Genomic DNA, 15,276 nt, shown 5'->3' with positions numbered 1-15,276 from the left:
TATATGCTCTTTTACATGATTTAAGCCGTAAGATGAGTCTCTACTATTCAAATATTTTTGCTAAAGTTTTCTCGCAAGTACTTTTAGAATCTGGTACTAATGGCATACTTCTACTAACCATTACATCTAAACTTCTGTAAATTTTCCAATAGTGCAAAAGTTGTTGACTCTTCCATCATAAATTCAAGAAAACAAAAAGAAAGACATACTATAGCTAACAGAAAAGATGCAGAAATACAAGCTATCAGATTTGATCAACTCAAAAGCACTTACATTTGACACAGCTTCCATCTTATTGTTAAAAAGAAGGAATTCAACTAAAACGATTCTTGCTCCACTTGGAAGACACGTACATTAACTGCTACAATTAAACAAATAACATTTCCATTGAAAATCCAAACAAAAAAGAGAGTGGAGAAATATGGGAATTTTAGAATTTATTAAGCCTTGGAATCCATAACCATGATTGTGCTAAGGTTCATGGGGTGCATGTAGGCAGTAGTCCCAGTCAAGATCTGTTGAACAATGATTCTGTTAGCCTTTTCTGAGGGATGAAATGGATCCCAAAATGCATATTCATCTCTGTTTGGGCACAGATTTGACAATGGTGTGCACAGCCCTATCCCATTATATGGTCCTTGTCCACAGCATGCCACCTTTGATGTCACAAATCCTGCCCCATACCATTCATATTCAATGTTAGTAAAGTATAGGTGTGTAATTAACTAATATTCTTACACAATTAGTGTATTTTATAGTCTGTCTGTCGGTCGGTGTATAAAAATTAAACCCTCTAATCTTTCATATTGGACGAAGTTCCTCAGGAAAATTATATCACCTCCCCCTATAATTAAGAACTATAGTATTGCCTTTACCCTGTCCCCATAATAACAGTACTAGATGTTAGAGAGGACCAAAAATGTGGGACATTAATTAAAGCCTAGGAAAAGTCCAACTTAGCACTAAACTAGTTATGCTAAACATGACAAAAGTAAGTAGGTAATCAATTAAAAAGGGTTTAAATTAATTTTAATGTACCAAAAGCTTGAGGATTAGTAACAAAGTCCAAGTGCATTTGATTTGTGTTTGCTGCAATGAAAACATGGCTCCCTATCTCACTGTTGAGGCCATTAAGCATCTCAACTAGCTGCGGATTGAACAATGATGCTGCTTCCTGCAATTCAGCAGCACAGTTGCCGTCCTGGCTCCGTTGGGCTAATTCTGCCGGCACACAGCCTAGTGGCCCTGTCCCCGTCACGATAACTCTACGAGCTCCTAAGCTGTAAAGTTTCTGCATGATAAAATTAGAATCGTCAGTATATATAACTTAAAAGATTAATGATAAAATATAAGAAATTCATGTTGTGTGTCAATCAAATGAGTGTAGGGTGGGCTGGGGGTGGGGGGAGTGAAATGACATTGTCTTTATGATGTGCTACATAAAATGACTTGATATATAAGGGCACAGCTAAGAATTGTACAATAATGTTTCCTTAAGTTTAATCAGTTGACAAAAGGTACTAGTATGAGCTAGCTATTGCATTTCAATAATCACATGCAAGATTTATTTTCCATCTTAAGTAGGTCTGCACTAGTTCAACTACTGAATCCTATTACCTTTTTATTTTCTTTTGCCCACATACTCTAAATGCCATAGATTATGACCTCTCTATTCCATTTTCCATTCCCTCTTGCTCAAATGTTGCCTTTTCATAAAAGTATATACAAAAATACAAATTTGTTCTAAATTTTTGTAGGGTTCAATTATAACTCTAAATTTACTAACATCCTCCTATTTTCCTTTTTTGCATATGTCAAATTTTTTGGTTTAAAGTCTTCTCGTATCGAATAAATTAATTCTTTCTTAACGGAACACTAAAAGAACTGGATAGAGTGACGGACCATGCGTATCGCTAGACTAGCAAAGCTTGTCACAATTAGATGCAATATTATGCGTGTCAAAATTAACTTAAATGATGTTATATATCTTTTTTATTTTATTGACCCAATGTGACAAAAAATGACTTATTTTTTACCTACAAGATGCATGTTGATACTTGACATTATGCAGCAATAATTAATAGGAGTATAGTTTTAAGAGGATAAAGTATTGTTACCGCAAGAACATGTTTGTACTCAGAAATGACAAAAGTGACATAATCTGGAAGGGCGTATTGGGTAGATCTCAAAGAAAAAGGGACCAAATAATAGTTGTTGACAAAATCATTGCCCCCAAGTGTAATTAAAACTAGAGCCTCCTTCACTAGTTGCTTTGCCTTTTCAGTCCCTACTAAGGCTGCCACTCTTTTTTGGTATTCTGCAAAGTACTCCAGCTGTTGCCCAATCCTTATAATGTTTACCTGATAAAATTGGTGAGATAATGATTTAACAAGAATGTAGGGCACAAGAAACCAAGATAAAAAAAGGCTAAAAATGTTTCTCATATTTTGGGATGTTTACACAAATCGACGATAAGATTCACTGCTTATTATTTCTAACGGTATATATAAATTATACACTGATTATACACAATTATATATATATATATATATTATGTATCTGCAATCTATTTTTAATTTAATAAGTTGGATAGGCGACTATTTAGAATAATATTTATTTATTTTCAAATTGAAAAAACATAAAGAGGAAACTAAAATCTACAAAGCTTAATGAAACCTAAATCTAGAAACTACAACTATAAACTTCTAAATTGGTGCAAGAACTCATGTTTGGAGATCATGATTTTGAAGCAAAAATAATAAGTTCCGTTTTATTTTATATGACTGTGTTTGACTCGTACCCCGCCAACCAACATAAAAAAAAAGGAGCAATAAAATGTGGGGAATACATTAAAAAAGGAGGATAAAAATACTTTCGGTTTTGAAGTACTTTTAGGGTAAAAATTATAAATTACTTATCGAATAGTAATAGTTTAACTGGAAATTAAAAATTTGAATAAAGCTTACAAATTGAATTCCAGTGTCATTAAGTATTCCAACCCCAGCAGAGGCAAAGTTGGCACCGACAAGAAGCTTTTGCCCTTGAAGCTCTGGACTCAAGTATGGTAATGTAGGTTCCATTCCAAGCTTTTCACCTAATAATTGCATTGAAAAGGAGATTTAAAAAAAATTAAATCATACATAAGGAAGAATAAAATAAAAGGGATGATAATTGTAGATAAATGTAGCTGATAAATATTTACCAAGAAAAGAAAGGACAAAATCTAGTAAGTTATTACAAAAATTTGAGTATAGGATTTGTCTTTGAACACTACATGCATGCAAATGAATGAGCCACTTCCTTAAAAAGTGCCACCTGCGTATACTGATTATCCCCTTCTGTTTTTCCTTTTTGTGCTAGGCTTTTCTTTCGGCAGTTTATATCTTTCTATGCCGGTCATTTTTTATAACAATACTTTATTATAATAGTTAAATTTTCTTTGGAATTAATTTTTTAAATTATATGTTCTCTGTTAGTTTTCTTTGAAACTAATTTTTTATATTATATATTCTCTGTATAACAGCAAAAAAATATCTAAACAAACATTATTGTTACAGAAAGTTTTGACCATAATAAGAGAAAATTAAAGACTGATTTCGAAAAAAAGTAAAAAAAAATTTCATGGCCAAACGGGATCTACATTTCTAATTGTTAAATCAGGGACCAGGCGTGTGCCCGCTTGCGAATAAGAAAAATGGCCGCATGCATGCACACATAACTCATCAGTCACCACCCCTGCGAAAAATTACGAGTGATGTAGTAAAATTAGGAAAAGAAATTATTTTGAAGGGTTGTAATGGCTTCTAGTCGTATTAAAAGAAACTATAGAAAGCTAATTTCTTATTATAATAAAGTGGAGTCAATGAGGTGAACTTTGGCATGGAATGCAACACACAGAAAGAGCCAAGAAAAGTATATACTTGTCTGGCCATTCATGTTTACATGCATGCATCAAACATATACTAACTAATAGGAGTATATTGTGCATGAACGTAATGTGTACTAATATTTTGGCCACGTCAAAAACTGGTTTCAAAGTTGTAAAAAATAAAATAAAATGAAGAATTAATATTAACTGATAATGTCAGGAATGTTAAGGCCATTAGAGAATCGGCCAGTGGGACGATGAGTGGGATAATCAACGCCATAAGGAGGGGAATCTGCACGAGCACTTGTAGCCAAATAGTTGTTATTTCCATTATCAACCAATGAATCTCCAAACACAAAAAATGCTCTTCCCTCTACACCTTTAATTACCCCATTTTGTAATATTGCAAATGATAAGGTCAAAATAACCCTAAGAATGAAACTCAAAGAAGAATTAGCCATGGAAGAAGTGGTAGAAATAGTGATAACAAAAGAATAATAAAGAAGAGAAAAGAAGTACAAGAGAGAAAGCAAGAGCTAGCTACGTGGTGTTTTCCTTAAACTAAGGAAAGTGTTTTGGTGTGGTATATTGAGAAAGCAGAGTTGCATTTATATATAATGGCACCCTTGGATGTTTGGTGTTACTATAATACAAGTAAAGAAAAAGGATCACAACAACTTCCCATTGTATAATCAATGTGGACAGTTGTTTAGAAGGGGTGATTAAATGCATTTTCAATCATTCAACTCAAAGAGTATTTTTTTTTTTTTTGAATTTAACTTCTATATAGCGGAAAAATATTGAAATAATTCTACACTATCAAGCAAACAAAAGATGAATACATCAACCCATCCATAAAAAAGTGAGATTAGTAATCTGAAAGCAATTCAGACGAGTTGACTGCTATCAGAAGCGGATCCATTATTTTAACTTGATGGATTCGACTTTCAGGTTCTCAATACTAAATTTACTGTATTTTTAAAATTATGAATCCAAATCTAATACAATTTTAGCATGTCTTCACCCCCCAATATATATATATATATATATATATATATATATATATATATATATATATATATATATATATATATATGTTAATAGGGAAATTGTATGAGTCAAAATCTAACTAGAATGATAGTCTTTAAGAGGAATGATAAGGGTCGACCAAGCTGTAATCATGCCCACGGAGCAGGATAGCAAAGAGCACCTCGGGCCATCGCCGAGGTCAAGTCGTCGGAAAGCGTACATCACCGGACGAACATTGTGCTCGGGCAGACGACGAAAGCTACCGTCGTAAGAAATTACGCCGGTCAAAGGGGAAAGGAACTATATATGTGGGGAAAAGCCCAGAAAACAGGGGCAGATTCTGGGAGATCTAGAGAGGGACAATAGAGAAAACAAGAGGGATCTCTTCATCTTCAACAGTGACCTCTCTTCCCCTTCCTTGTTCCCATGATTATGATGCATATCAGCCTTAAATGTAAGCTCATCTATCATGTTCAATATACGATTATTACATTAAGAAATCATACGCATTTTTATTCTTCTCCTGTTTCGCACTCTGTATATTTGGATCTAAGATTAATTATGTTTGATTAAGATTTACCTTCTTTATTATCAATAATTAGTTCGACAAATGAGTTTTACACTTTTTTGGCCAAACAGAAATCCTTTTTTTTTTAGCTATACTGGTAACAACAGTTTCTATCTCTCTTTGGTGACTTATTCGCTTGTCCCATTTTTCACCATTCCTTTCTATTCCTATCTTAGGTTGTCATCTGTAGGAAGTGATATATATGCCTATGTGTGAAATGTTTGCTTTGTTCTTTAAATTTGACTTCTGCCGTTTGCCTTGTGTTGAATTGCTATAGATTGTTCAAATTAAAGTACAAATCAGTTAAAGCGGCCAACCTCAACAATCACCTAGCTAGAGGCTAGAGAGTTGATATATTATTGACCACATAATGAGTGTTCTTTTTAGATGGAAGACAAGTTACAAATGCGATACATCGCGGTGTAAAGTTGTTTTACATAATCATTTACCATTTTATAGTATATTATGTCAATTTTTTTATTATCAAATTACACATTGATGATCAAAGAAATATACCTCTATCTCTATTTGATAAGGCTTAATTAAGCTATATATATATATATATATATATATATATATATATATATATATATATATATATATTGGATTATGAATTTTAAGTTGACTAATTCAATTTACTATCTTATGTTAATATGGGAAATCCTAGAGGAGTTTTATATAAGTAATTTACTTCTTTAAAGAAAAAAAGTGATACCCTTCAAAGGATTTATGAGAGCATCCATGAATATGTAGGACATGTATATATATATATACACTCCTTTACTATTCCACATATGAACCGGAGTAGTAAAGTTGTGGACTCATTCTTTAGTACATTCTTCTCTCACTGACTATGATTGTCAAAGTTAATTTTCTTAATACCTCCTACTGCAAATTCTCCTTACACATTTGCAATTAAGTATCACTGCGCCACGTATTTTGGTGACATAAGTTCACTAAATAAAATAAGAGAATTCAATAAATTCTAGGAACCCAAAATTAACGACACTCTCTCGATGCATTTCATGTGAATGTATTTCGTTGTGCACTCATTTTTAAGAAATTAAGGATATTTCTCGCAAGTGAGTTAATGTTGTATCACAATTATCTTTAATTTTTAGATAACGTTTAAGAGTTTTACCTGCCTTTTTATTTTTTCTCTTTATTGCGTTAAAAACAAATTAAATAAAATTTAGAACCGACTAAAAAGAAAAATTTGTCACACAAAACAAGTCAAAAAAAGTATCATACTTAAAGGATATACATTTAGAAATTATACGAAAAAACTACCCCAGAAAAAATATGGTACGACTCAAATTTAAGACTTGAGAATAAAAAAGAAATATTTTATTCCCCCAGTAGACTACTATACTTATTCAACGCGTATTCGAATTAGCCATATGAATACTCGAATATGGATTGCCTTAAAGAAAAACAAAAATCAAAAACTCATATCCATGTGTACATTCTTGTTCATTGCAAGGTTTTCTATTTGTAGTTCAACTCATTGGAAGAAGAAGATGACACAAGAGGTGATGTATCAAAGACGGTTACAGTCTATTAAATTATTCCTAACCTCTTAGAAGATAAGTAATTGGAAGTTAGTGATAATTTTCAAAGGCATTAATGGCTTCATTTGGAAGAGAGCTTCAAATACAGCTAATCAACTACACTTACAAGTAGGGAGTAATTTTTCTTTTCACCGAACACCGTTTCTTTCAATTCCCATGTGCTTTCGTCTTGCTTTAACACTACTGCCTCAAAAGAATTTGGCCATTTTAGGTGTGTTTGGTACGAACAAAAATATTTTCCAAAATGATTTTTTTTAGATGTTTGTTTCGGTAACAAAAAATATTTTTAAAAAATATATAATTTAGACATGAGAAGAAATGGATAAGGGCAGAGGAGAGTGGTAGGTCGGAGTCTAGATGGCGATGTTGGGGTGGTGGAGGTGGAGTAGAGATGGAGGGCTGTGGGAATAGGACGAGGAAGGTTTAAGAAAGAGTTTTGGAAATATTTTCTCTCTTCAATTAGATAAAAATAAGTTCATCCAAAAAATATTTTCTAAAATATCTGGATCAACTAAACATGGAAAAATAAAAAAAACACCCCCTTCTACTCTTTCTCTTTTGCAAGGAAATACAAAGAGCTCCATTTCTTCTCTCTCATTTATTTTTTTTCTTTTTTCTTGAACGGTCTTTAAAAATTCTTCTCTAAAAAAGAATTATAAAAAATATGATGAAGTTTAATATTATTGAAATAGAGAAGACCTACTTTTTTGTGATAGGGTTTCTCTCATGTTAATTATGAATTCATGATCAGGTCAGTTTGAGTGTTGATTTTGATTTTTTAGTACTTTAAATTGCGCATGTATAAATAGGATAATATATGTAAAGAGAAATTTTAGTCTAATAAATTTCATTTCGGGGCTTATTCTAGTTTCGTTATAAGCAAGGAGAGCCAATATAGTTCGGAATAAATAGGCACATATTACTTTTTCAGTGTGTAATTTAGTAATAGGATTGCTTAGAAAACCCCTAAAGCCTACAAATCTTTTCGTCTGGTTGTAGCACCCGAAGGAGAAGATTAAAAACAAAAAAACAACATTTATTCATCTTTTTCGTGGTGAAAAAATAGAACTACAAGGGACAAAACTTGGGAAAGATTCTATTAATAGAGGTATCGATATATGTGTGCCAAACGTTGAAGCATGTCATGACCCGGATTTCTCATTGTCGGGACCGTGATGGCGCCTAACATTGTACTCGCTAGGCAAGCTAACGTTACAAATTGTTTCACCTTTTTCTTTTATCTTTTACATATTAACAAAAGTAAATCAGCGGAATAAATGCGGAAGAACAGAATCTAACAGATTATCTTAATACAACAACGAAACCATAATAAAACTCCACCCAGAACTGGTGTCACAATTCACGGACGGTCTACTAATACTACAAACAATGGTCTGAACAAAGAAATATACATCTATTTCGGAAGTAGATGAACAAAAAAGATAGGATAGAAGGGGGCGCCAGGGCCTGCGGACGCCTGCAGGACTACCTTGGGTCTTCGATGGACTGAAGGCAGCGACCTCGAACTCTACTCATAATGTCCGACACCGAGATCTACACAGAAAGTGCAGAGTGCAGTATCAGTACAACCGACCCCATGTACTGGTAAGTGTCGAGCCTAACCTCGGCGAAGTAGTGACGAGGCTAGGACACGACGAACATTATAAACATGAGCAATTAATCAGTATAATGACAGAATAACAAGTAATAAAATAAAGCTAAGCAGAAATGAACGGGAAGGGGAAACATGCTATGAGGATTTCAACATAAAGAATTATAGCAGTAAAGGAATTTTAAACAGTTAAAACACTTGAACCGATAACAGCAAATGAACACAGCAAACAGAAAAAAATACACGGCATCACCCTTCGTGCTTTTACTCTCAATCCTTACCATGCAATCAATAATAGAAATGTGTATGACATCACCCCTTCGTGCTTTATCTCTCTTCCTCACCATATGCATCAATATAAACGTAAATGTGCACGGCATCATCCTTCGTACTTTATCACTCTTTCTCACCATATGCTTAAGTATGAATATGCACGACATCATCCTTCGTGCTTTATCGCTCTTTCCTCACCCAAACAGTAGAAACAATAATATTCCGGCAAGGGAATCAACAATAGAAACAAATACATCCCGGTTAGGGAATCAACTATAACCAATCTCGTTTCAACAGTTAGCTTCACAAAATAAATCTCAACTTGAGTCAATACTCAATAATGGTCAATTACCAAGAAAATATCATAAGTATTGTTCAGCATGGATAATCATCAATTTAAGCATGAATAGTACATAATAAGAATCACAACGGTCACAATTTAATACTCACTTGCATGCTCGACACCAACGTATAGATACTCGTCACCACATCTATACGTCGTACTCAACACTAACACGTAGCAAATAAGACCACAACTCCTATTCTCTCAAGCTAAGGTTACACCAAACACTTACCTCGATTCCACGGCCAAAATCAAGCCTCAAATATCGCTTTCCCTCTAGATTTCATCTCCAATTCACTTATATCTAGTCATAATTAACTTAATAACATCAATAAATGCTAAAGAACTCAATTCCAATGCTTAATTATAGGTTTCCTAATATTTTCCCCAAAAAGTCAAAAACTGACCCCGGGCTCGCTTGCTCAAAACCGAAGTTCGGACCAAAACCCGATTGTCCATTCACCCCGAGCCCAAATATGCAATTAGTTTTGGAATCCAACCTCAATTTGAGGTCAGAATTCCCAAATTTCACCCAAAATACCCAATTTTTCATGAAAATCCCTAGATTTTGTGATGAAATCTTGTAAAAAGATGAAGTAGATTGAAAGAAATGAGTTAGAAATTGTTTACATATGATTTGGGGAGGAACTTTTCTTTGGAAAATCGCCTATGGGAGCTTAGGGTTTGAAAATTTGAGACAATGAGTTGAAATCTCGTCTAAAACTCTTTTTGAATAGTCGCAGTTATCGCATTTGCGATAAGGTGTTCACAATTGCGAACATTACATCGCAATAGCGAAGAATGTTCAGGCCTGCTATTATTGCAAATGCGAACATTTGTTCACAATTGCAACATGTTCTTATCGCAAATGTGATGATGAACTTCGCAATTACGAAGGTCCCCTGCCCAGCCTTTTTATCGCAAATGCGAAGGGTCTTCGCAAATTTGATGCTCGCATTTGCGAGCCAGGCTTCGCAAATGCAAAGCCTGCAGACCTGAAACACACCCGCAATTTTTCTTAAGTCCAAAACACTCCGTAGCCAATCCAAAACTCACCCGAGCCCTCGGGGCTCCAAACCAAATATGCACACAAGTCTAAAAATATCATATGCTTGCTGGCTGCCAAAATAATACCTAGAACTATGAACTTAGTATCAAAATCAATGAAAATCTCAAGAACTCTTAACGTTTCTATTTTCACAACAGAGGGTCCGAATCACGTCATACAAACTCCGTTTCTTACCAAATTTTACAGACATAACTTAAATACCATATTAAACCTGTGCCGGACTCCGGAACCAAAATACGGGCCCGATACCATCAAAATCAAGTATTTTTAAATTTCTAGAAATCATTATATTTTTAGTTAAACACTTTTCTTCAAAAATTCATTTCTCGAGCTAGGGATCTTGGAATTCAATTCCGAGCATACGCCCAAGTCCCATATTTTCTACGACCCTCCGGGACCGTCAAATTACGGGTCCGAGTCCATTTACCCAAAATGTTGACCGAAGTCAACATAATTCAATTTTAAAGGCAAAATTTAGTATTTTTCTCAAATTTTCACATAAAGACTTTTCGGATATACGCCCTGTCACGACCCTAAACTCGGACCGAGTCATGATGGCGCCTCTCGTGAAGACAAGGCCAGCCGACACATTCCCATTTCAATTTTTAAGAAATTAAGATGATAGATATTAAGTCTTAAACATGATAAAATCCCAAAACAAGCAGTTAACAGTATAATTTGCAGAAAACAAACCCAACACAGCCCGATACCGGAGTGTCACCAGTCATGAGCATCTATCAATATAATACAAGTCTGAAGATTCTACAAAGATACTACAGAGTCACTAATAAGGGAAAGGAAATGAGATAAAGGGGGAGACGCACGGGGTTGCAAACGCCGAGCAGCTACCTCGTGGACTCCGAAATCTGCCGGGAGCTCTCAACCCTCGCAAGCAGGATCGGCAATGCCTGAATCTGCACACGGGGTGTAGGGAGTAAAGTGAGTACTCCAACTCAATGAGTAATAATCATAAATAAAGACCGAGAAGCACGAAATCACGTAAGGCACATAACAGGCTATAAGGAAGAAGTAAAAAGCCAGTAAAAACAGTGAAGCAGTAAAGATGTGTAAAATCATAGAGTTTAGTTTAAACTTCATAAAATGCCTTTTTAACAATTAAGCAAGCAAATGACAGGCAAATAGGAAAGATAAACACATAAAGGATCGCCCTCGGGTTCAATGTCAACAAATCTGCCCCTCGGGCAATATCTCAGAACAAAACCAGCCCTTCGGGCTATATCACACATCACAATGGGTACCCGCGCTCACTGAGGGTGTGCAGACTCCTGCAGGGGCCCCTTACGGCCCAAACGCAATATCAAGCCATCTCGTGGCATCATCACTAGGCTCTTGGCCTCATATCAATAGCCACCTCGTGGCGCACAAGTCTTAGGCCCTCGGCCTCATAATCATAATCAGGTGTTTCCTCAAAACATAGGCCCTCAACCTTACTCAGTCAAAATTCTTACAAGCTACTCGGGCAACAGTAAACATGATGCTCAACCCAAAAGTTCATTTAAAATATCATTCTAAGTGTTAAAGCGGAGTAGACATGGCTGAGTTATGAAAACAGTAGAATATAGCATGACTGAGTTCAAGTATAAAGTCAAAACAATGAGGAAATATCAGTAAAAATCTCCTAAGGGTTCAAATAGTTGGCACGAGGCCCAAATATGGCATTTAGCCTAAAACATGATGATATCAAACAGTTTTCAGTTAAATACACGGTAAAATAGTCATTCGGGACGGACTAAGTCACAATCCCCAACAGTGCACGACCCCACACTTGCCATCTAGCGTGTGCGTCACCTCAATATAGCACAACGATGTGCAATCTGGGATTTCATACCCTCAGGACAATATTTACAATCATTACTCACCTCTACCCGGTCCAAATCTCTATCTCGCGATGCCTTTGCCCCTCGAATTGGCCTTCGAATGCTCCAAATCTAACCAAAATCAGTGCTAAACCATCAAAATGTGCTAAGGGAACAAAGCCCACTCGAAAGAAATCAATTTACACCACAAATCCCGAAATTGGCCAAATCCGACCCTCGGGCACACGTCTCGGGTTCCGTTAAAATTTACATCAATGGACTCCTTATCACTCCCCGAGTTCATTCATGCCAAAAACATCAAAATCCAACCACAAACGACCCCTCAAATCCCAATTTCTAGGTCTCCAATTTCAAGCCCTAATTCTTCAATTTTAGGCTTAATTTCCATGATTAATTAGGTGGAATTCACATTAGAATCGAGTATTAAGTCCATAAATCTTACCTCCAAGTGTTTTCCCTTGAATCCCTCTTCAATCCTCTTCAAAAAGCTCCAAAATCGCTAGAAAATGGTGGCAATTAACCCTAAAATCGCGGACAAGACGACTATTTAAACATTCTGCCCAGGCCTCAATTCCTTCTTCACTAACGCGGTTAACGCCTCGCGTTCACGAAACACAAACCAACTTTGACCAAAATTCCTCTTCGCGATCACGACCAGCCACTCGCGAACGTGATGGCTCCTCAACTTGACCCTTCGCGATCGCGCTCCCTCTCTCGTGAACACGATGAACAAACACCCTGAAACTCAGCTGCCCAACTTCCTCTATGCGAACGCGCTCCCCTTCTCGCGAACGCAATGCCTAATCACCCAGCCCTTCGCGAACGCGGAGCCTTCCTCGTGAATGAAAAGGCTAAAATCTTAGCCTTCACCAGCTAACCCTTCGGGAACGCGAGGACCTACTCGCGAACGCGAAGGTCTAATTTCTCTGCAACACTCAACAGTTTTTCTACAATTCTCAACAACATGAAATGGTTTGATTGACCACCCGAAACTCACCTGAGGCCGCCAGGACCTCAACCAAACATGCCAACATATCCCATAACATCATTCAAACTTGTTCCAATCTTCGGAACGCTCAAAACAATATCAAAACACCAAATTTGCATCGGATTCAAGCCTAAGAATTCCAAAATCTTCTAAATTACACTTTTGATAAATAACCCAACCAAACCACGTCCAAATGACCTAAAATTTTGCACACACATCCCAAATAACATAACGGAACTACTGCAATTCTCAGAATTCCCTTCCGACCTTATATAAAAATCTCACCTATCAACCGGAAAACGCCAAAAATCCAATTTTGCCAATTCATGCCTAAATCTACTCCGGACCTCCAAAACACATTCCGATCATGCTCCTAAGTCCCAAATCACCTCCCGAATCTATCCAATCCATCAGAATTCACATCTGATCCCTCTAACACATAAATCAACATCCGGTTGACTTTTCCAACTTAAGCTTCCTCAAAAGAGACTAAATGTCTCAAACCTTACCAAATCCTTTCCGAACCCGAACCAACCAACCCGAACACTCATAGAACCGAAAAACAAAGCAATAAGAATTATAAATGAGGGAAACGGAGTGGTAACTCATGAGACAACTGGCTGGGTCGTTACATCCTCCCCCTTTTAAACAAACGTTCGTCCTTGAATGGGTCAAGAATCATACCTGAAGCCTCAAACAGGTGAGGATATCTGCTCCGCATCTCCCGCTCGGTCTCCCAGGTAGCCTCCTCCACGGGCCGACCTCTCCACTGCACTTTCACTAAAGCTATATCCTTTGACCTCAACTTTCAAACCTGACGACCCAAAATAGCTACTGGCTCCATATCATAGGTCAAATCATCATCTAACTGAACCGTGCTGAAATCCAAAACATGAGACGGATCCCCAATATACTTCCGGAGCATAGAAACATGAAATACCAGATGCACACTCGACAAGCTGGGTGGCAAAGCAAGATCATAAGCCACCTCCCCAATCATCCGAAGCACCTCAAAAGGCCCAATGAACCGATGACTCAATTTACCTTTCTTCCCAAATCTCATAACACCCTTCATGGGTGAAACCTTCAACAGAACCTTCTCGCCAACCGTGCAGGACACATCCCGAACCTTTTTGTCAGCATAACTCTTTTTCCTCGACTGCGCTGTACGAAGCCTCTTCTGAATTACCTTCACCTTTTCTAAAGCATCCTGCACCAAGTCTGTCCCCAATAGCCTAGCCTCACCGAACCAACCAACTGGAGATCTACACCGCCTCCCATATAAAGCCTCATATGGAGCCATCTGAATACTCGACTGGTAGCTGTTGTTATAAGCAAACTCTGCAAACGGTAGAAACTGATCCCATGACCCTCCAAAATCGATGACACAAGCACGCAACATGTCCTCCAATATCTGAACAGTGCGCTCGGACTACCCGTCCGTCTGAAGGTGAAAATCTGTGCTCAACTCAACTTGAGTACCCAACTCTCGCTGCACAGATCTCCAAAACTGCAAAGTAAACTGAGTGCCCCTATCTGAAATGATGGAAACTGGGACACCATGCAAACGAACAATCTTCCAGATATATATCTCTGCCAACCGCTCTGAAGAATAGGTAGTACACACAAGAATGAAGTCCGCAGACTTGGTCAGCCGCTCCACAATCACCCAAATAGCATCGAACTTCTTCAAAGTCTGTGGAAGTCCAACTACAAAGTCAATATTAATCCTCTCCCACTTCCACTCTAGAATATCCATCTGCTGAAGCAAGCCACCCCGTTTCTGATGCTCGTATTTCACCTGCTGACAATTGAGACACCGAGCTACAAATCCCACAATGTCTTTCTTCATTCTCCTCCACCAATAATGCTGCCTCAAATCCTGGTACATCTTCGCGGCACCCAGATGAATGGAATTTCACGAGTTATGGGCCTCCTCTAGAATCAACTCCCGAAGCCCATCCACATGGGGCACACAAATCTGGCCTTGCATCCTCAACACCCCATCATCACCAATAGTCACATCTCTGGTATCATCATGCTGAACTCTGTCATTAAGGACAAGCAAATGCAGATCATCATACAAGCGCTCTCTGATGCACTCATATAAGGAAGAT

The 15,276-nt window shown here is 37.0% G+C and overlaps 1 protein-coding gene across 1 annotated transcript; it reads right to left on the bottom strand.

The window, feature by feature from the left end:
* Window positions 1-227: 227 nt before the first annotated feature.
* On the bottom strand, window positions 228-4,488 carry LOC104220417 (GDSL esterase/lipase At5g33370-like). The gene is made up of 5 exons (XM_009771285.2): window positions 4,077-4,488; window positions 2,967-3,094; window positions 2,118-2,360; window positions 1,039-1,291; window positions 228-673 (listed from the first exon to the last, which is right to left on the bottom strand). The coding sequence occupies exons 1-5, from the start codon at window positions 4,327-4,329 to the stop codon at window positions 441-443; spliced, it is 1,110 nt and encodes a 369-aa protein (XP_009769587.1). The 5' UTR covers window positions 4,330-4,488; the 3' UTR covers window positions 228-440.
* Between the last annotated feature and the right edge of the window lie 10,788 nt (window positions 4,489-15,276).

Source organism: Nicotiana sylvestris, chromosome 5, assembly GCF_000393655.2.
Source record: "Nicotiana sylvestris chromosome 5, ASM39365v2, whole genome shotgun sequence".
Lineage (NCBI taxonomy): Eukaryota > Viridiplantae > Streptophyta > Magnoliopsida > Solanales > Solanaceae > Nicotiana > Nicotiana sylvestris.
Note: the sequence above shows the minus strand (reverse complement) of the source record. Positions and strands in the feature narration are given on the sequence as shown.